The sequence below is a fragment of the Rhinolophus ferrumequinum genome, chromosome 3 (genome assembly GCF_004115265.2).
Source record: "Rhinolophus ferrumequinum isolate MPI-CBG mRhiFer1 chromosome 3, mRhiFer1_v1.p, whole genome shotgun sequence".
NCBI classification, from domain to species: Eukaryota; Metazoa; Chordata; class Mammalia; order Chiroptera; family Rhinolophidae; genus Rhinolophus; species Rhinolophus ferrumequinum.
The window spans coordinates 91,124,515-91,149,006 of record NC_046286.1 but is presented as its reverse complement, the minus strand read 5'-3'; the positions used below and the strand labels follow the sequence as shown (position 1 = coordinate 91,149,006).

General features: G+C 32.3%; 1 protein-coding gene across 4 annotated transcripts in view; it reads right to left on the bottom strand.

The window, feature by feature from the left end:
* The window catches only part of STXBP5 (syntaxin binding protein 5), a 163,678-nt gene that overhangs the window by 91,002 nt on the left and 48,184 nt on the right, over window positions 1–24,492 (bottom strand). For all 4 annotated transcript variants that reach the window (XM_033098940.1, XM_033098931.1, XM_033098951.1 and 1 more), the window contains exons 5-8: window positions 22,052–22,186; window positions 20,471–20,534; window positions 15,351–15,434; window positions 6,764–6,887 (exon numbers count right to left, since the gene is read on the bottom strand). In XM_033098940.1, the coding sequence (XP_032954831.1) occupies window positions 6,764–6,887; window positions 15,351–15,434; window positions 20,471–20,534; window positions 22,052–22,186 (407 nt within the window). The remainder of the gene's footprint in view (window positions 1–6,763; window positions 6,888–15,350; window positions 15,435–20,470; window positions 20,535–22,051; window positions 22,187–24,492) is intronic.

Below are 24,492 nucleotides of genomic sequence, written 5' to 3'. Positions count from 1 at the left end.
CCCCAATAAATGTAATAAAAATTTAAAAAATTAAAAAAATGTTAATTGTAAAAAATGAGTAAAGATTATGGACAAAAACAAGTGCTTTCTAAATTTTTAATTTTGCATTTAGAATCCAGAACACATTTTCTAACTGATACAACTGTCACACAGCATGTATACAGCATTAATTATGAACACAAAATGGACTCAGTAATTTTGATAGCTATGTCAGTCACAAAGTGACAGTTATGCCAGAGCATCACATGAAAGGCGTACCCAGTGAATGCCCTAACCAGGTAACTCCAGACGCAGGGTGGCGTGTGACCACCTAGATGGCTTTATCGATCGGACTGCAGATAGGTGCACTGCACCCAGTCTTAAGCATAAAATTAGAGCCCTCTGATGGCTCATCCATCACTCAGGCCTCACCTCATGAGCTGACAGCCGCACCTGCACTTGTCCCAGATGGAGCGCTTGAAGCCTTGCCTCCTGACAGTCTCACCAGCCCGGCCTGAGGCGCCGACCAAAGGGACTGTCGCTGAACACTGGACTCTCTCATCCTTCTTTCATAAGACTCTGTTCGCCTTGCCAACCCCATTGCTTGTAAACCTGTGTTACCTTCTTGTGTGAAACCTCTCTACCTTGACTATAGGAGGCTATTCTCTGACTGGAGTCTTCGTTAATGCTGGTGGTAAACTGAGTCAGTAGGACTAGATCCATGGCTTTATTCTAATGAAGTCTGACACTGTGGAAAGACACAAATGTGTGTGAAACTGTTCCTTTGATAGCTGTGTCCTGCTCATGACAACAGCAGTTGTATTCTCAAGCTAGAGCTGGCTATCCAGTATGGTAGCCACCACTCACATGTGACTATTGAGCACTTCAAATGTAGCTAGTCCAAGTTAAGGTGTGTTTTAAGTGTAAAATACACACTAGGTTTCAAAGAGTTAAAAAGAAATTTTGAAATATCTCAATTTTGTATGTTGATTACATTATTGAAATGACAATATTTTGTATATTCTGGGTTAAATAAAATTTATCATTAAAATTAATTTTACCAGTTTCTTTTTACTATTATTAGCATGGCTACTACCATGTTTCCTGGAAAATAGGACCTAGCCATACAATCAGCTTTAATGGGTCTTTTGGAGCAAATATTAATATAAGACCCGGTATTATATTGTATTATTATATAATATTATATTATACCTGGTCTTATAGTAAAATAAGATCGGGTCTCATTAATTTTTGCTCCAAAAGATGCATTAGAGCTGATTGTCTGGCTAGGTCTTATTTTCAGGGGAAACACGATAGTAAATTTAAAAATTACACATGTAATTTAAAAATTGTATTTCTAGTGATGTTCTAGAAAATAGAATGATTCAAACTGGAGAATTACATTGTTAATAATACTAGTCCGAAATGGGGAGGGTATTCTTTCCTTAATGAGAGTACAGATAGAATTAATTTATAGCTGGAGTGGGCTGGAGACAACTAAATACCTAGTTTTTGACTCTTAGCTAAAAGCAGTGGGATTTATAATGTGCTTGTTCAAGGTCCAAAAATCCCCAAACTCCCCTGGTGACCCCAGTATAGTAGTTCACTGAAGGTTGGCAATCTGCCTAGGAGGTTTGGCAAGAGTAACTTTATAATTTACAGGGCCTTCTTGGGTTTCTTTTCGCGTTCCTAGAAGTCAGATCCCGGTGGTTGGAGTGAGGAAACTCGGCACAATCCTATGTAGACACGTGCCCATGGACGCCTGCACATGGGGCATCCCGCAGCATGCCTGTCTGCGCTCTTTCTCCTCCTGCACCACCTCCTTTGCTTTTAAATGAAAGCCTTATTTGAATATGCTCTGTGGAGTCTGTAAGGCCTTTCAAATATATAAACAGGTAAACTCTGCAATGAGCTATATAAGGAACTGAGGTATGGTTTTATTATTTATTGAATTTTTATGCTATGGGTGAATATTAAAAGTAGATAAATAAAATTCTTTGTATGTCACATGCATGAAATATTAAAATTACTTTTATTTATGTGAACTTTGATTTTCTTTTTTCTTCAATGACCCTTAATACAATAGACTAAACCTATCTTGGTTTATTCCTTGATAAGTGGATTGATTGCACTGATGAAAAAACTCCAGAAACTAAATTTAAAAACAACATTGCCTATAGTGGACACCTATCAATTTTGACCATCCTGCATCTTCATTTCTGATTCCGGTAAAGGTAACAACCACAGAAAATCTCACTCTGCGCACACGCGCATGCACACACACGCACAATACTGGAGAGATCCCCTGGGGTCCTTGGCCAGCAAATCACTTAGCCATGATGACTACTTCAGGGTATGTACGTGAACCATTCTAGGGCTATCAAATTTCTTCCCTACTAAATAACGAAAGCCCATCTGTCATAGGAGTGAGAGAGGCCAAAAGAGAGAGGGACAGATTTAGAGCCGACCAGGATGACTTTGCAGAGTCAATAGATGGAACCAAATCTGGCTTAATTTCCACATATGCACAAAATTTCACACATCATTTAATCCTGCTGTTTTATATATGATGAAACTAAGTCCCAGAAAACAGTAATGATCTCCACAAGGTATTTCATATAAAACAAAGCTAGAATTGCATTCCAGGTTGTCTGATTGCCAGGGAAATGTTCTTTGATAGTCTTAAAAACTAGATTAAATGGAACTATCACTCTGTTTTAGTCAAAAATCACACGTTGTATAATGTCAGACACACAAATAAAGACTTTCTGAAAAAACTATTACTATCAACCATCTTGATAGACATAGTAAAATTATTCTGTGTTATATCAGAAAATTCTTAAATGAATTTAAGTTATTCTCCTTTGCTGGCCATTTTTATCCTCACTATCTAGACAACTGCTATGTTCCTCAGAATAAGAGTCCACTATCAAACAACTTTAGCAATGAAAGATGCCCTCCGAGGTTAACGACTGAACATAACTAGCAAATCTGGAGAACTGTTTTATTCAATTATAGTTCCAGCACTAGGCCATCATTTCTCAAAGTGTACTTCATGGAACACGAGAACCACAGATGTTCTGTGAATAAAAGATGCTAAAATCAAGTAAGTTTGGGAAAAGCCACATAAAATAAATGAATATATAAACCAATATAAACAATAAATAAATGTATACACAGAAGGTCCAAAAAATATATATACACATTTTAAGAAAGGAAAAAAACTGTATTAAAATTGTAATACTCGATATATACCAATAACAAAAGATGAATACAAGTAATGTGTATACATTTTTTTGGCACCCCCAGTATTTTGGGGATAACTAATCTAACATTCTTTTGGTTCTATCCTACCAAGTAAATAACACATCCAGTTTATATTTACTATAATTACCTACGTATAGCATATCACAAAGTCCAGGTACTTTCACTTTACTTATTATCTCTATATAGAGATGAGAATGCAGAGGTTCAGAAATGTTAACTGACTTCCTAAAGTCACAGAGCCAGAAATTATGGAACCAAGGCTTGACCACAGATCTACTGGCTTCAAAACCCCATGTTAGGCTGATGTAATATTATGTCTGTTGAAAAGATTCTTCAGGACATCTGAAGATATTCTTAACACTAAGTATCACAGTAAAGTACGGGTAAGAGTCTTAAAGTACAATCAGTTTCTGGCTATCAAAATAATGCTTATGAATGTTTTTTTTTTAAGAATAAGATACTTAATCATTAAATGGGCTTAAACATGAAAAAACCCAAATGGAACAAAATTTTAAAAGTCTAGTATATTTAAAGCAATTTACCATAACTGTTTGCTAGAAAGTAAGAGCAAGAGAACAAACAGACAATAGTAATGAGGAAAAAAACCTAAATTTCAATCCATCAAAGCAGACATTTAGTGTACTGAAAATTATATACGACAAATATGGTATATGTAGAATATATGCTAACTTGCTATGGTATGAAAAATGTATTTTTTTATTTTAATGTATAAAAATGTACTTTCTTTTGCCTCTGAATTCAGCTATCAACATAAATTTAACTTTGCTATGCTACCTACTACTAGCAATAAGCAGTAAATACTACTACTAAAAATAATTCATATTTTATAAATAAAGAATACTTCTGATCATCTACATTTCAGACTGCAATACTATTAACACATGCCATCCTACTTCATAACACCTGCCACAGAAAAATTTTACTTTACTTACATTTTGTTTGGATTCTAATTTTGAAAAAAAAAGAACAAAAAACATTCAATCAAATATTCTGTCTTGTTTAAAAATAGTTTTAGCTAGTGAACCTCTTTTGCTAAGATACTACAAACTGCAGAAACTTATTTATGCCACTTCTAAAAGTCTGCTTTCAAGGACATACGTTTTTAGTATAAAAATAGGATCAAGATTAAAGAGAAAAATCACCATTTGGCAAACATAGTAACAATTTAGCCAAGGAACAACAGATGCTAAAATCAGAGGGTAAAGTTTGATGAGGAACAGTATGTTTATAGTCTCAAACTGCTCCTTCAAATCAATATATTTATGATTACAAATACAAATCAAAAGTGCTTATTAATTTCAAAGGGATAAATAATAATTTTATAATGGAGAGATCTAGCAGACAGAAGCTTAATCAAGGGATCACACCAATATGGGACAAGTCAAGCACAAGTTCCACTTGAGAGGACGCAAAAAAGGACATCAGTCCTTCTGGGATATTCCTGCTGAAAATGTGCAACCTGAATCTAATCACGAAGAAAAACATCAGACAAAACCAAATTGAGGTACATTCTATAAAATAACTGACCTATAATACTCAAAATTTGTCAGTTATGAAAAGTAAAGGCTCAAAAACTGTTCCAGATTGAAGAAGACTGAAGAAACATGACAACTAAATCAAATTTACATATAGATTCTTCTGATAAAAGGCAAACCTTGGTGATATAAGAGGACATCCTTGTTTGTAAGAAATAGATACTAGAATATTGGGGGTGATTGGGCAGTATTTTGACAACTTACTCTCAAATGGCGCAAAACAAAAAATTATTTTTATACTATTCTTACTGAAAATTAAATAAACTTAAAAATTAAAAACTAATATTTATTTTTACCATCTTCAATATTAGTTTCATTTTCTTCTGGATTTGACAAGTTCTTAAACTAATCATCTACTTTTTTGTTTCTTATGGATTCCTAGGTTCAAATGGGGTTGGGAAAGCCTAAGATTTATGGGAATTCTCAGGAGTATTACCAAGATTAGGGAACAAGGCACTAACAGAAGGAAGAAAGAAAATGTAGTAAGAAAAACTGGAACCTACTGTCATAGGGCTATCCTCTGGATACATGCACACATAGATCTGTAGCAAATTTAAAATAAGTGATTTTCCAGAAAATTGCCTGCTACCACACGGCAGTGGTAAAGTATACCACAATGTGTGACTTTAAGAATTGTTATTTTTACCAGAAAACAGACAAGTCTAAAAGCCCATTCTGCCATAGATAAAATAAGTGTTAAGTTTTACTGTTGCTTTCATTTTCTCATTGCAATATTTCAGAATGTATCATTTTTTTAAAGTAGGCATTCATATTTTAAAGCAAGCAACGGAATATTAGTAATAGCTACAAGGACATTTTTCAATATACTACCATATTAACAGATTCTTTAATATGAGTTCCCTAAATTTGCTGGGTAAGAATTTCCTAGGGTGGGGGTGGAGACTGCAGATTAATAAAGACATACAAATTTCCTGGGCTCCATCCAAAACTCAAAGAAGGTCTTCATAATCTGTTTTTAATAAATCCCTTAATAAAATATTCTTTTACATTTTGTAAATATTATACTAGTTGTGCAGAAAGGAACTAACATAGCAGGCCTGAGAGTGCTATCTCTAGAAAAGTCAGCTTCCAAGAAGCTTAGCCATAGATATGCATCTGGTAACTTGGCTTTTGAGATGGTTCCCACTAGCCCCACACTCATAAGGGTGGCACACTGTACCCCAGCTGTCTGTACAAACACTGCGGTTTATGATGAACCCCTGCTTTCCTTCTGGGAGTCTGAAATTTTTTAAGTGCTAAAGCAGAAGGTGCCTCCAAAATGACTACAATAAAAACTCTGCCAACTGGGCTCAGGTGAGCGTCTCTGATAGAAAACATTTCACCCATGTGGTAATAACTCACGGCTAGGGGAATTAAGCATGTCCTGTGTGATCCTACTGGGAGCGGACTCTTGGAAGCTTGAGCCTGGTTCCCTCAGACTTCACCCCATGTTCCCTTTCCATTTACTGATTTTGCTTTGCATCCTTTTGCTGAGTCCTGTTCCTAGTGAATCATCAAACTAGGGGTGATCTTGGGATTCCTCAACACAACACTTTAATGTATAAAATTACCTTCTATAAAGCTCCAAGTGTTTCAATAAATTTATATGTACATTAGCAACTTGCAATTGATACCTTTAAAATAAGAAAAGCTTAAAGTAAGTCCTATATCACTTGAAAAATTATTTACTTTTTGGACAACTAGTGAAATATTCAGAAATTAACATTTTCTCAAAGTTCAAATTTGCTATTTCAACTGTAAGTACAGTAAATTTGAGATTTTATTACATGGTTACATATTTATTACATATTATGTCTGTATGTGTAATTATTTTTAATTCCCTCAAAATGAAAGACCCATCCTTATCCTCAAGGCAAACAGAGAAACAAATCCAAACGCAAACTCAAAACAGTTTACTATCCATCAAATTTAGGTAATGTTTAAAAGTGATCCAGTCTTACCATGTGGGGTGATTGTCTGTACAGGTTTAGCAGGGGATCTCACATTCCATATGGTCAAGGTACCATCTGAATGACTGCAAATAAATTGTTTTCCTTCATGATGCCAAGCCACAGAGTGGATAGCCTATAGAAGAGGGGTAAAGAATTCCATTCTTTAACTAAAACAAAAATTTATTTAAACACCAAGCTATCTATAATTGGTATTGTAATTAATTTTTATTTAAAATTTTTTTCTATTTCCCAAGACAATATGTTAGCTACATTCTCATAATTTAGCCCCCTTGCAATACAAATTGAGATTTAATTTAATATTGACACTATTTTAATTCTTTTTACTTTATTTACTCTCTAAGCCAGCATAAGACATAATAGTTCCATGTATGTACAAAGTCAACAATTATTATTATTTCATTCAATGTCCATTTATATGGGTTCCTCATAGGCTTATAAATTTAAGTTAAATGAAACAATTTAATATTATGAATCAGATTTTAAAATTTAAATGACGATGGATAGAGACAATAAGAATTTTTCTAAATGCCAATGTTTAACACAATGTTTTTGGTTCAAAGTATCTCTAACAAAATTCTAAATAAAATCTTAAAACAGTAATAAACTTATTCCAAAATACATATGACATTCCACAAACTCCATCTTAAAATAAGCAATCCCTTAGTAGCCTTAACAGATGAATTATTTCTGCAAATATGAATAGTGATAAGAAGCTATTCACAAAGCTATTTAATATATTTTTTAAGTGATAAGGGTTATACAAGAATGGTCTAGTGTTATCTGAAACCTATAAATAAAAAGTCTAATCTTACACATATAAATTTATTATTATATGCATGTATATTATATACAAACGGAAAACAAATATTTATATTGTGCTAAAGAAAACAATATAGATCTTTATTTAAAGATGTATACATCTTTTATTTATTATATTAACTAAACATTCAAAAATAAATACTAATTGTAGGAACCAGTGATTCACAATTGTTCTGGATAACAGTAAGAAAACACCCAACTAAAGAAATAACTGAAATGAACTTTTACACGCAATAAAGATCAACAAATTTTTGCTATTTCTTCAATTTTCGAAATACAACCCAACTTGATACAAGTTCTCATTTTTTATAAAAGTCCTTCTCTAATACTATTACATGTAATACTACATATTACATAAATATGAGTGTATATACAGCCTACGTAAGTATAGTATATGTGTAAGAATTTATTATATATGCTTATGCAGTATATATAGAGTATTATATGAATATATACACAAAGTATATGTTTATAATATATGCCACATATAAATTACACATGCATAAAACATACAATTATACTTTCTTTTTAGTCTTCTCAGGAAAATTAAATAGAATTTATGTAAACAAAGTGGAAACAGCAAATCTCAGTAACCAAATCTGTCAAATGCTCAAAATCAAAAGGTGGGTTAGGAGCAAACCTGAAAAATTCATGGGAGAAGACATGAAATACAAAGTAGAAAGCATAAATCGGGGTTGAGGAATTTTGTGTGTAAACTGTCTTGTTTTAACCCGAGTTAAAAAAAAAAAAAAAAAGGAAAACTATAGAGATGAATAAGAGAAATAGGTAAGGAGAGAGCTCGAGAGTAGAAGACATGGAAAGCAGAAGAACATAATAAATTAGTGATTTACAAAAGTGGTGGAGGAAGATGAATTCTGGGCAGAGGAAAAAAGTGGAGAGACAAGTGGGGAAATGGTATAGTTACTGGCATAAGCCACAAGGGAGCAGTATATACAATTCTAGAAGTTCTTTTAAAAGATGCAGTGTCTGACAAAAATTCTTATCTATAGAAAAGCTCATGAGGCAGTTAATGGATTAAGAGTCTAACAGTATTTTTATCCTTGATAAAATTAAAACAAGCAAAGCACTGTCTACTCTGATATATTTTTTAAAAAGAATATTATCTAATTAATAGGCTTTGACAAAAGTAGTACATGTGATGCTGTCTGCTATTCTTATCAAATAAGAGGGCATCTTGAGGAATAATTTTTTTGGAAAGAGAACACGCTAGCTATTTATCAAATTTTACACTCACTAACTCAAACTAATGGCAAAATTAATTTCCCATTTGCTGGTTTAGCAAATTAATATTATTAGAATCACTTAACACTAAAAGTTGTGTATACCATGTTTTGCCGTGTATAATGTGCTCCCATGTATAATGCACACCCATGTATTTGGCCCAAACTTTCAGGGAAAAACTTTCGTTTTAACTTTTTAATTCAAATTTTTCATTTGTTTACATTTAGGTACTTGTTTTTGAATTATAAAGGAATTTTAGCATTTATTTTTTAACATATTATGGTACAATAAATTTTATGTAACAAATAATTACAAAACACCAGAACATATACAAGATACAAGAAATTTTATGTACCAGTAACAAATTTACGGTATTAACACATCATAGAAGGCCAAGAACTCTTCATTGCTGCAAGTTCCTCGTAAGTACCACAAAACCGGTTAATGTATTACCAGGTATTATTTTGCATATGGATATCTTCACTGATTTCTAGAGTTACACTTTTAATTCATAAGCATAAATAAAAGAATTAAAAACATTTATATAGATATGGATTTAGTACTACCCATGTATAATGTGCACCTTTAGTTTTCCCTCATGAATTTGGGCAAAGCAGTGTGCATTATACATGGCAAAATATGGTATACATACATACATATATACATACACACATACATACACATATCTTAGTCAAGTGCTCTTGCATTATACATATACTGATTAATATTTTTTAGAAAACTTACACCAAAACTTTCTGTTCTCCCAGAAAATGAGATTTATCTTAATATTCTATTCAAAAGCAACATTGATTCTTAGTTAATTATATACTGTTGCTAAAACCCTTTAAAAATGTGAAAATGATAACAAAAAAAATTATAATGTGGGCTTTGATTTTAAACAATAATCTTGCAAATACATGGAAAAGAAATATTGAAAATACTATGTTTTATTATTCTCATGTAATCAAACAATAAGGTATTGAATGTTTAGCACACTGAATGAATTATTTCTTGTACATATGAATTGATTAAATTGTGTAGCTTTGGCCCTAGTATCTTCACTTGTGAACATTTCAATGTTAGTTCCACCAGAGAAGGGAGACCAGAGTAATATTGTAGAATTAAACAATTATTGCAAAATACAGTTTGTAAGACAGTTGATAAAATTATTACAGATTGGACATTAAATGATTTACAGTTAATTTCTCTAAAAGATTTAAACAGGCACAAATTGGAAACACCATCATTTCCATTAAAAATGAAACCCAAGTAAAACTTTCTTACATATGTTTAAAAATGTGACTAAATCATTTACTCTTTTACATAGTATTTTATCTTTGTGAGTTTGTGTGTGTGTGTGTGTGTGTGTGTGTGTGTGTGTAAGAGAAGAAAGAGAGAAAGAGAGAGAGAGAGCAGCAGAAAATAAGCTATCTTAAAAGCACCTGTCTAAACAATGAAGAAAAAGACCTATAAGGAACGTTTCAATTAATATCTGTAAAAATATAATTTCTTTCAAGTTATTACTGATTTGAATGTTGAGTTACAAATATTTCAATAGTTTTTAAAAAGACTTCTGAGAGTCTTGAGATACAAATGTTCTCACTGAGCTAGCAATACACAAATATTATTTCTTTGTATTTTACTATATATATTTCTATCAGTTGCTTCTCAGTCTACTAGGAAAAACCAACATGATACCAAAATACAAAAGTCACTGAAAATAAGTCCAGACATATGACAAAGAGTAACCATTAAAATAAAGAGGTTCATAAGTATTAAATTTTTGTCTTAAAACATCAACAATGCTGTATTTCATTTCTTCCAACACTTTGGTTACTATTAAAAGAATACTGATGTTTTAATACTGATTATAGCCTAAATGAAATTTTGTCTATTGAAAAAACATAACTTTTGTAGATTGAAATAGCATATGCAGAAAATATCTGTAGAAAATTAGGAATCCTACCCAAGAACACTCAAAAGCTATCATTTAGACATGACAGCATGAGAAAAAAAGTTTTTCAATAAGAGAAGTACTAACTCTGGTTACAAAGCAACAAAAGCTTAAGGGTTAAGATGAACTTTTGTTCCCATTACTCCCATCCATCCGAATCACCCTCTAGAGACCAAGTGAACAATTAAAGCTGTAGCAAGCAGAACTTTTACTATATTAGAAATGTTCTGAATTGATATTATAATGCCACTTAATATGTTTGTGTAAGTGTAATAAAACTGAATTTGGCTGGAGTAATAAACCACTGAACAGAATGTAAATATTGAAGTGGGAGAAACAGGAATAATCTTTTATATTATAACAGGCCTTAAATTTTTTAACTCTTACTATTGAGTGAGAATTATTCCTATAATAATTTCTTGAATGTCTAAAATTGTACACTTGGTAAAATATGCATTAAGATTCAAATATAAAACATTTATATATGAACCAAAAGCATGATATTATAAAACAGCATGAACTCATTGAAATAGAGCCAGAAACTTTTACTCAGTTTACAAGTCAATTTAGAAGTTAGATCTTACATTTACAGCACCATTAAACATAATATCTAGTCATTATGCATATTAATATTTATTAAGAATACATTTTATGACTTTGCATCTCTGATGCATTTTATTCATTAGTCTGTAGTTGTCCTATAATTTCTTTGTCTGGTTTTAGTATCAAGATAATACTGGCCTCATAGGATGAGTTGAGAAGTATGCCCTCCGCTTCTATTTTTGGGAAGAGTTTGGGTACATGGGTTGTATTTGGTAAAATTCACCAGTGAGCCCTCTGCGCCGGGAATTTTCTTTGTGGGAAATTTTTTCATTAAAAATTCGATTACTTTAGTAAATATACAGCTACTCAGGTAAGCTATTTCTTCTAGAGTGAGCTTTGGTACTTTCAAGGAATTTAATGTCTTCGAACGAATTTTCCATTTCATCGAAGTTGTTGAATTTACCGGCATTAAGTAGTACATATTTCCTTATCAGTCCCTTTGTATTTCTGCAGAAATTGAAGTGGTATCTCATTTCCCATGCCTGATATGGGTAATTTATATCTTTCTTTCTTTCGCATCACTCTGGTTATGTGATTATCAATTTTATTAAACTTCACAAAGTTAAGCTTTTAATTTTTCCAACTTTTTCAAATGTTTTTCTGTTATTTGTTTCATTGATTTCTGTTATTATTTCAATTCTTCAGCTTACTCTGGATTTAATTTGCTCTTCTTGTTTCTCACGCTGGAAGCTGAGCCCATTGATTTGAGACATCTCTTGTTTTCTAATATAAGCATTAAATGCTATCATGGATGCTTCAACAACATTCCATATACTTCAATATGTCATATTTTAATACTATTTTTCCATTCAAAATACTTTGTTTCTTATATTTCTTCTTCGACCCATGGGTCATTTAAAAGTATGTTTTTTTTACTTTCAAATGTTCATAGATTTTTCATCTATCATTTTATTGATTTCTAATTTAATTCTATTATAATAATTTTTTTATGATTTCAATTTCTTAAAACTTATTGAGATTGATTTTATGGCACAATATATGGTCTGTCTTGGTGCATGCTCCATGGGTACTTGAAAAGGATGTGTATTCTGTTCTTAAGTGGAGTGCTCTGATATTTACTTTGCTGATATTAACGAAGCCATTTCAGCTATTTGTTTGATTAGTGCTAACATTACTTTTTCTTTTCTCACCTGTTTTTTCCTAACATAACTGTGTCTTTTATTTAAAGTGCATTTCTTAGATAGCATACTCGTATAGTTGGACCTTGCTTTTTAATCCATATTTTCAATCTTTGCCTTTTAATTGGGGTGTTTAAACCATTTACATTTAATATGATTATTGACAGAGTAGGGTTTAAATTACAATCTTGATTTTTTTTTTTCCTATTTCTCCCATCTATTCTTTGTTCCTTTTTTCCTCTTCTGCCTCCTTTTGGATTGAATATTGTTTAAATTTCATTTTATTTCCATATTGTCTCAACTATTTGGGATACTATTATTATTCTGGTGTCTCCTTTAGGATTTGCAATATACATCATTATCTTATTATACTCTACCTTCAAGTACTATTATGCCACTTCAGGGACAATATAATAACCTTACAACATCTCTCTCCCCTGACTGTTGTGCTATTATTGTATACATTTTAATTCTACATGCCATGAATCCTACAATGCATTTTATTACGTTTGGTTTGCACAATTTAATTATCACTTAAAGAGAATTAAAATATGTAAGAAAAAAAGAAAAACTTTTGTGTGTATCTACTCATCTACCATTTTTGGCATTCTTCATTCCATTGAGTAAATCCAAATTTCCACCTCATATCCTTTGCCTTCTGTATAAAGGACTTCTTTTAACATGTCTTGTAGTGAAGGTCTGCAAGTGATGAGTTTTTTGAGTTTCCTATGTGTGTAAAAGTATTTTGCCCTTGTTTTTGAAGAAAATATTTTGCTAGATATAAAATTCTAGGTTGACAATTTTTTCTTTCAGTACTGTAAACGTGTTCTTCCGTGTCCTTATACAAATCTACATGGCACAGCCTACTACATACCTAGGCTATACGGTATATGGCAATTGCATATGCCATCGTTCATTGACCAAAACATCATTATGTGACGCATGACTGTATTTGTTTCAATATCCTTTTTTACTAATTCTATCATGTGTATCATTTCCGAGTCTGTTTCTATTGAGTACATTTCCTCCTCATTTTGAATATTTTCTGGCTTCTGTGCATGCCTCACAAATTTTTATTTGGATGCCAGCCATTGTGAAATTTATGGTGGATTACTACATTCTGTTAAATATTTTTGAACCTTTTTTCTGGAATGTAGTTATATTAATTGGAAATAGTTTGTACTTTTCAAGGTCTCTTTTTTAGCTTTGTTAGGCTTGATAGGCCAGTCTTTACTGTAGGGCTAGTTTGGGCCCACTACAGAGGCAATACTTTTGTGAATGCTTTTCCTGATACACTGTGCATTATAAGTTTTCTCCATTCTGTTGGGAATGTGAACTATTCTTAGCCCTGTGTGTACTATGGGAATTGTTTCACCTACCTACTTCTTTTCAGAAGATTTTTTGTAAGCCTCACACCCATGCACTAATCAGTATTCTACTGAAGACAGGGGTGGGGAGCTCCCTACAGACTATGAAAACTCTTTCCCTAGGCAGTCCTCTACTGTCTGGTACCTCGCCTTATAAGCTACAAGATGTCTTGGCTCTTTTCATTGAACTGGAAATCATGAATACTCTTCGTATCCAAAGTATGTTACCATATACCATTATACACCGAGAGAAGCCATAGTTTCATAGGAAAAGATCTTAGTCTAAGTTTGGGACAGAAATATACAAGATTAATAGGTATACTTTGTTATAACAGGTAGTAAGGAAGCTATCCAAAACTATTATAACCAAAGGACTCAGGAACTGACTAAAGGAGGTTCACTGACCAAAGATGAAACAATTTGAAAATCAATAAAGATAATTTCAATGTATTGAAGCACATCAAATAGGTTTAAATTTTTGAGTACACAGTAAAACTAAAAACAAGAACAAATTGGTCTCCTTTGAGATTACTACAAAACAACCTCTTTAAATACTAAAATAAAAGGAAAGAATAAAGCATTTATCCTACCTTTCCTATATGAACTGTACTACTGTTAATCAAATAGTAGATAATTGGGAATCTTTCTTTTCACTAAAATATCCTAGCTAATAAAAATAGAGAAGGAATTAATAGAATTAGAACATCCCCATTTTGCAACCACTCTGCACTAACTGATCTAGGCTATAAACGTCACTGACTGTTAATATCACCGACTCTAACATCCACCTGATAAAAGAGCATCAGCATCACCTATGAAGCAATCTTGCTGAACATGACAAATGAACCTGAATTTGATTGAGCCTCAGTAAACTACCCAAATTATACGAAATATAAGGGCAAAAAAAGATGTTAAACCCAATAGGGATGCAGCCAGAAAGATCGATTCTTTGGGAGACTCTCCTATCTTCAACAAATAAATGGCAAAAAATAAGGTAAGGTAAGAAAGTCCAAAGAGTGAAAGGAGAGGGCTTCATATTAAAAGAGACTTAAAAGACTTACCAATCAATCAAAATCAATGTATTTTTGGATTTTAAAGCAAGCAAACTATAAAAGTCTACAGTATACTAAAAAACATTTGTATGAAAGATTGAACACATTTATTCATTTGCTTGTAAAACTACAGAATATTTCTGGACAAATACATGAAAAACTGCTAACACTGGTATGGTACCTGGGGTAAGGGAACTGGATGGCCAAATGCCTGGGTGGGAAAAAGATTTTTTGTGTCTTTTGAGGTATTATATATTATCTATTATAGGGAAAAAAAGTTGTGTGTTTTATTGCAGTTACATAGGTTGCCTAAACTAAAGCTAATTCAATTCTTAGAGAAGCTGCTCTGAACTAGAGAAATAATAACATCTTTTGATTAGCAAAAATAAATGTTATTACCTCATCATACGTGTATCGGTAGTCGGCTTTCTTTGATTTGAGGTCCCATAACACTACTGTTCCAGATTCATAGCCAACCAAAAGCTGTAATTAAAAATGAAAAAAAAGGCTTCATTACTTAGGAATACTATTAATCATATGAAACATTTATTTGCTAAAAATAAAGGTAACTATTATCAGTAATATGGTTCAAGTACAAAATTATAATACACCCTTAAATATTTGTGCTGCTAATTACTAATCACATGGATGACAAATGAAAATACTGCATTACATATGTATATGCTTTGATGATCGGGACTCAACATCTAACAACTGTTTTTTGAAAAAGGGAACAGTACCATTTTGAAGTCCTGAGTGTGCATTTTTATTAATACAACATAATAAATTACCAATACAAATTCACATTTGTATGTGTTTTAAAGTTTACAAACCTGCCTAACTCAACACATTACCACATAATCTCATTTATTCATCTACATATTGATTAGTGCCAAATTACATTCAGCCTAGATCCCTCTCATTAGATTCAGGCTCATAATTCCAGTGGCCAGATCTCCAATTACCTACTCTACAAGGACCTCAAAGTACATGCGTATAAAAGTGAATTCATTATTTTCTTCCCTACCCTCCTTCTCTGGGATTCTCTATTGCAATGTCTCTCTCGCTGTTCCTTATCTCAACATTCATTAAATTGCTCAGGCAAAAACATGGGGTCATCTTAACTCTAGTTTCTCCCCCATCGGGTAAAATCATCAACTAATTTTAAAATTACATTCTATTATCTCTCTAATTTACTTTCCTCCACCACCAATACCTTGCTCTTGGTTCAAGACAAAAAGCTCTCTTTTTGTGTGTATATACCTTTATAAGGTATATACACATCTAACCACTATGTTATACACCTGAAACTAAACTAATGTAATATTATGTCAACTATAATTGAAAAAAAAAGACAAAGATCTCTTTTCTAGTCTGCTAGTCTCTGTGATTCCAAGCCTTGCTCCTTTAAACACATTCCTCCATATTGTAGCTAGAGTAACAGTTCTATAATGCAAACCTCATCATGTAATGTATGCTTTTATTTAAAATTTTTTGATACCTTACCATTATTTATATGATAAAGTCCAAACTCAGTAATACGACTTACAAGATTCATTATTGTCTGACTTCTGCTTCCCTCTCCAGCTTCATCCCTTACCACACACTTTGTATCCAATACAGTCCAGTATATATTTCAGTTCATGCTCTCTCTTACCTTTGAGCCTTTGCACATGCTGTCTTCCTACCTGGGTCACTCATTTGAATGTCAATAATCATTCATATAATCTGTGATATGAGCAAAGTTTGGGGCAGACCCAGTAATTCCAATGTAATAGCAATTTAATAGATTTCAGACTATTGTGCATTTGGAGGGCCAGTCACTGAAGCTAACAAATAGGTTTTCCCACCTTGGCATGACGCATAGTTAATTTCCCTCACCCAAACTCTTCTTTCCAAGGCACTCTTACATAAACTATAATCCTGGGGAAAATTGGTATTTGTTTCCTTCATCTTTACCTACTCTTTCCAAATATCTTAGATATGTTATTTTCTGATGGGGAAAGTAAGAGAAGAACTCCAGGAATACAAAAAGAGATGAAAAAGTATAAAATTTAAGAACTGATGTACAGTATAAACAGCACTGGATTGCTCAGGACACAGGTAACCTAAGCTCTGGTCTTAGATCTGCCACTTAGTAGCTATGTAATTTTAAGGAAATAATTTTACCCGTCCAGCTCTCAATAACATAAAAGGGTTATAGCAAACTTCAGGCCAGCTCTAACATCCTAAGACTGTTAGAAATCTGTGCCAACAGGTTAGACTTTAACCCCCATAATCTCCTAAATATTAAAAAATGGAAGTTATAATAACTTAAAGATATAGTACTTAAATTCCGAAGATTCTTTCAATGCTTAGTCTTACTACAATCTTTTGTAACTCTAGTTATTTATGTAGTGTTGACTAGTTTCCTTTTAATTTTCTGTCATAAAAAGCATCAGTGAGTACACTGAATATGAATACAGCTCTCTAAAACATCAATAACTGATCTACGAGGTGTGATCAAAAAATATGGCGAAGCTGCTGGCACATGCCTTCGATCTGAAAGGCAGGGATTGTCAGTACGGGAAGAAGCACATCGAACCTTAGTAACAGTGTGAACAGTGTGTGACAAGTTTCAACTTGTTCGGTGCAGTAAGTTAGGTGTGAGCTACAGATGAGAGAAGGTGTGTTTTAAAGTGTGCTGTAAATCATCTTCCATCATGACAATGCTCTGTGTCACACATCACTTCTGGTATAGCAAGTTCTGTCAAATAAAAACATTACGGTGTGTCCTTATCCACCTTATGCACTGGATCTAGCACCATGCGACTTCTGGCTCTTCCCCAAAGTTAAAATGATCAGAAAAAGTAAACGTTTTGAATCGATTTAGGACATCGAGGCAGCCATGACAGCGCAACTAAAGACACTCATGAAAGAGGACTTCCAGAACTGCTTCAGAAAGTGGAAAGAATGATGGGATAAGTGTTTTTGAAGCAAGGGTGAGTATTATGAGGAGGATTAATGGCAATGTGTCTTTTCCTGTAATAAATTTTTTAAATTTAAACATTCACTGTATTTTTTTTATCACATCTCATATACCTTACAGAGGAAATGTACCATAATTAAGAGTACTCTGGGGTTCAAATCAGAGAAATCAGTGTTCAAAATCCCATCTCCACCAATATCTAGCTTTGTACCTCTGGACCACATAATACAACCAATATTATGTTGTATATTATGTCTGCCTCATCATCTGTAAAACAGGGAAAACATCTAATTTAAATTTTTTGGGAGGATCAAATGAAATAGTATATGTAAAGTGGTCAGCACAATACCTGACAAAGTAGAATTCAATAAATAGTTGCTAGTACTATTACTATCATAAGTAATTTTACAGTAATGCCTAACCGTCCTTAGCTAACACTTTTGCTTAATTTGGTGGCATCACCCGTGAGGTCAGCTTTGGAGGAATTTGTCCTATCACCTTACATCTTTCTTGTCACACAACTCTTTGGTAATAGGAATCACTGATGTAGTTAAAGTGGATTTTTCTATTAGAAATTAAAGGTTAGACAACATAATCTATTCTAGCATCCTATTTCAAAAATGTTTGCATGAGATTAACTCTGGGAACTAAGAAGAGTAATATAATGACAGGTTTCAAAAAATGAGGATGATATAAACATAAACAATTATATATGATGTATTTATTCAATAAATTAAGTATATATTGAGCAGTTACTATCTACTTTGAATGTCAGGTGTTAAGGGAAATGTAAACCTGCATAAATATTATCTCTGTGTTCAAAGAGTTTTTCAAGTTCAAAGGAGTTGACATATGCACACATTTCTAATACAATGCAATCTGGTAAATACCATAAAACTTACACAAATAAGATGCTAACGAATTTGGAAGTGGGAAAAAGCATTTTCTATCTGAATTATCAGGAAAGATATTATGAATATACATATACACACACGCACATGCATACACACACATACGTATATATATTTAATCTTAAAATGTGGGCAGGAATTCACTGGAGAGAGAGAAAATGTTGGAAAAGAGGAACTCACATAAACAGGCATGGAGGCAGCAAAGAGCAGCTCACATTTGGTAAACAACTGTTTGCTTCAGCATAGCATTCAGGTAAAGACACTTTGTTTTAAAAGATAATGAAACCTAGGGCTACCTTTAAGGAAACGTTATTTTATTTGTTAGATACCCCAGAATCACTGAAAGCTTTTGAACAGGAGAGCAATAAGATTAAAATGGCACTCTAGGAAGATCGATCTGGAAATGAAAGAATGCCTTGAACTACAGTGGTCGTAATGAGATTAAACAGAAAAGAGACATTGCAAAGGAAGGACTGAAATGCTTTAGTGACTGATTCAAGGTAGAAGGAAGAAGAGTTTTCAATTCTCCCACCATCCTTCCCACCCAAAGGCTTAACTTTTTATTATTATTATTATCATATTATTATTTTTAGTTTCAGATGTACAAAGCAATATAATAGTTAGACATTTACCCCCCTCAGAAAGGGATAACGCCCCCTCCCAATCTATTATCCCTCTGACATCGTATATAGCTGTTACCATACCAAAGACATAACTTTTACACAAATATCTATACCAAAGAAAATAAAATGAAGACATAGGTGACTGTAAATTGCTTCATGTAAAATTTCTCTCAAAATACACAATTGTATAATTATAAGCTAACTCCAAACAGTACAGCTGTCCTTTTGTTTTCCCAGTGGAAAATAAGAGAACAGTTAAGCAACATAAAGGCTTGACCACTCCCACTGAGTGAGGACAAGAAAACCCTGGTAAACTTGTTCACAATATTCACAAGTTTCCCTTCACTGATTTCTGATAGTGATAAACTTCCTGATATTTACATAGGCTAACATATAAAATTACATATGTAGAAAAATACCATTAAATAGAACTACCTGAAAGATTAGTTTGGATTAGGAAATAGAATTCAGGGAAAAGGAAATTTTATTATTTTTAAATGCATTTAACAAAACTAAATTAACAATAGCTAGAACTGTATGAAACTGGTTTCAGAGTATAAAAAAATTAAGTAAAATTTAAAAAAATCTCTACATTATTCATCTGAGCTATTTACAAAGAAAAAATTTAGGGGAGATGAGATACAGAGAAAAAACTAACAGATGGCATTTTAAAATAACTGCTACAAAAATCATATAACTAAAGTGCTAAAAAGAATTCAAAACAAAAAGTTTTTGTTACGATTATCAGAAAATCCAGGAAAATATTATGAATAAGCCAACAAATTAATAACCTTTAATTGTTTCTATTAAACTTTACTTGTTTTAGGGTCTTTTTTCTTTAAAATTGCAAATAATTCTAATTCTTTCATTTGTTTTTCATAATATATAAACAAGTCATAAAACCTTTGTTAGTAATCTCAACTTTTCAAGTGTGGTTCTGCAATAGTTTGCATATTTTAAAAAATATCAAAATTCCCACATTCAGGTAGTAAATATATTTTTTAGAAAAAATTCTACCTTTCCTTCATCCATTGGATTATCACTTATATGGACAATAGGTCCTGGATGAGATTTAGACGACCTAGAAAAGAAAAAGTTAGTAAGATTTTTTTCTCAAGTAAAATTTTCAATACTACTACATATTCATTACAGTAAGAATAATGAATGGGAAATAAACATTTATGCAAACATTTCAGCAAGTAATCAATAACAGATGTATAGTTCTTAATATGGATCCAAATAGGAATCAGAGGAAAAATAGTGATTCTTGCACTGATACAAGTCAGCAAAATTTACAACGAAGTACACTTTCTGATAGGAATCTTCAATTCACTATTTTCGCACAGAAAATTTATTCCCACAGTAGAATTCTAAGAGTTAATATTTTTAAATAAAGTAGTATCTAAAATATTCCTATCTCATTTTACCAATTCTGGCCTCTAATTGGGGCATCTCCTCCAGTTTCACAGTTCACACCAAAAATAGGAAAACTCCATTGTTTTTTTTTAATAAAAACAACAAAAGTAATGCTACCTATACCTGCTTAGAGAAAAAGAAGTCATGCAGATAAGAATGTGCTGAACTGATGCCATACAGTACAAATAAGCACTTCCCTATTCATAAACTCCAAGGTTTGAGAGACCAGCCACTTCATGAGAGCCATTTGTGAAACCACACACACACCTACAGCAGACCTACCTACCCACTAGATGCTGTGATCAACTCAACAACAGACCACGAAAACCCAGACTTTGTACCAAGGGACTAAAATATAATAATAACATCCTTGCCACAGGAAGGAAAAAAAGGCTTAATACACGATTATAGCTGCACCAACAAATTACTTAAGAAATATGTCACAAATTTATCATTACATCAAAGTGATGTTAAAATCTGTTGAATGCAACAAGACAGAACTATTTGTTTAAAAACAAAAGAAAACGATGAAAATAAATCTTGCCAATATCCTTCAATTTTTACTTTTATGTCTATATAAGAAAAAAGAGAAAGAGGTAAGATACAAAGATCAGACAGAATGAAAAGTTAGTGCTAAAGATACTTAGGGCCCTATAGCTCAACCAAGTTTTTGTTGTTATTGTAAAATGAAAACTTGATCAAAATTAAGGAAAAGTAATTGGCAAATTAATTTTGTGATGTTACACTGCAAACATTTACATTATATTTGTTAATTATTAAAACATATAAGTAGTGGTGCAGATCCACATTTTCCAAACACTAGGTCATGAAATTTAGTGAGGTATAACAAGCATTTGAAAGAAAAATAATTTGAAGATAAAGAAAAGGGTGTTCTTCACCTAATAAGAGTAATTGTTTCATTAAACTTGTGCCACAGTTTATATATATATGTGAATATATGCATACCTGTGTATCTATCTATATACATATATGAAGCATTTAAATTCATGAACTGCCAATAGGATAATACTCACAAAAGACTAATAAATCTGTATTTAATATCAAGAATGTCTGACACAGGTAATTCAATATGGGTTTAATGATTAGTTATTATACTTGTATAATGATATTGTCATATATGGTAATGATACTTTCAGAGATGGAATATTTGCTTAAACTCACAGTTCAATGGCTTTATTCCACATAATGACGTAGCCTGAGAGTGAGAAGGACTCCACATTGACAATATGTATATTACCTCGTTCAGTGCCCACATAGAGCCACTTACTCTGGAAAGGCAGATGGCAAAATGTAACCCTGCAAGAGAAAATATATTTAAAAACTTAGAAAAAATGTCTGGTAAATTTTATTGTTTTAGAGGGTTAATCATGATATATGTTATTTAGGAAATGGAAAAATTACACACAACCATCAAATTTACCTATTTATTGGGATTAATATTTAATTCTGCTAATTATGATATGCAACCACCATATTTATCTATTAATTGTGATTAATATTTAATTACGCTAATTCAACTTATGCTTATTCAAACATAAGGATGTATAATAAATAACATGGCATGATAGAAAGAAGTTGAGTTTTGAAGTTAGTGCAGTTGTCTCTCAGTATCCTTGGGGGATCCTGGAACTAATCCCCCAAGGATACCAAAATCCATGGATGTTCATCAAGTCCCTTATATAATATGGCATGTGGTATTTGCACATAACCTACGCACATCTGCTTGTATATTTCAAATTATATCTAGATTACTTATGATACCTAATGCAATGTAAATGTTATTTAAATACCGTACTTTTCCATGTATAATGCACACTTTTTTGCCCAAATTTGTGAGGGAAAAATAAGAATGTGTATTATACACAGGTAGTACTAATTCTATGTTTATGTAAACGTTTTTAATTCTTTTATTTATGTTTATGAGTTACAAGTGTAACTGTAGAAACCAATAACAATATCCATATGCAAAATACCCTGGAATACAATAATCGGTTTTGTTGAACTTATGACAAACTTGCAACCATGAAGAGTTCTTGGCCTTCTTCTATTATGCGTAAATATCGTAAATTTATTACCAATACATAAAATTTCTTGTATCTTGTGTCTATTCTTGTGTTTTGCAATTGTTACATAAAATTTCTTGTGCCATAATATTTTCAATAAACACTAAATTCCTTTATAATATAAAAAACAAGTACCTAAATGCAAACAAATAAAAATTTGAATTAAAAAGTTAAAACGAAAGATTTTTCCCTGAAAGTTTGAAAACGTGGGTGCGCATTATACATGGAAGCGCATTATACCAGGCAAAATACGGTAGTTGTTACATTGTATTGTTTAGGGAATAATAACAAGGAAAAAGAAGTCTGTACGTGTTCAGTACTGACACAACCATTGTAGGTCTTTTATTTTCCCCCGAGTATGTTCGATCTGCTATTGTGAATCTGCAGATGTGAAACCCGCAGACACAAAACCTATGGATCCAGAGGGCCAACTAATGTTTTAAATTTGACCATGTCATCCCCTAACTGTGTTACTTTGGGCACATCACAAATTTAACCTTTCAGCCACAAACTAGGAATCCAATACCCACATCACCTCCACATACTAATGTATTTCTCAGGAGTTATTAAACACTAATACCTCTCAATACCTGTACATACTATTTCTTCCAGACAAAATGCTCTTACGACTCATATTCTGTTCAAGATTAAGTTCAAATACCACCTTCATTCAAATTGATATCCCAATATTTCTGTATCTCTATCAGGCTTGGCCTTTAAAGGGGTTAGGATCTATCCTTCTCACTAATTTGTAAGCCTCCGGAAGGGTAGAGACTCTCTGCTTTCAGGCCTACTGAAATATAACTGAACTATCTCCTCCTATGTCCTGATGATATGAGAGGCCTTCATTGAGAAATTATAATAATTTACATGCATGCATTAAATTTTATTACCATTCCAACAATTTCAAACATTTTCTATATCAGCTCATTTGATTTCGAGATAAAAAATGGAAACTGTCTTTTTAGTAGCAGTGACTTAGGAGAAAAAACGATAGTATGTTATGAAACAATATAATATTCATTTTTTTCACAGACTCCAATTGTGTTTCTCAAAATAGACTATTTAAATTTCAATGGAATACCACTTCAAATAATACACTGATAATAATCACTGTTAAACTCTCAGTACTAACACTGGGTATTAGGCAAGATATAGCATACAGAACATTTGTTATTCCCATCAACACACAATTTCGTTAAAGGGAATTTTCAAGATGAAAACATTTATCAAATAAATGTACATGCAACTCATAGTCTCATTATTTCCTAGAGGTAATGTTCATTTAAACAATTACTTAAGATTCACTGCCTGTATTTTCTGTTGAATGTTTTATAACATGTCACCTTTCAAAAGGATTTATGTAAATTTAACAAAGCACAGAAATGTCTACTGAATCAAAAAAAAATTTTATAGTACCTTATTGTTTCATAAGGCAGTAAGTTTATAGTACTTTTCTGAAAAACTTCAGGGCCATAGAGGTTTCAGAATTCAGAATTTTCTAGATTTTAGAAAGGTACGTAATTCATGTTTTTTATA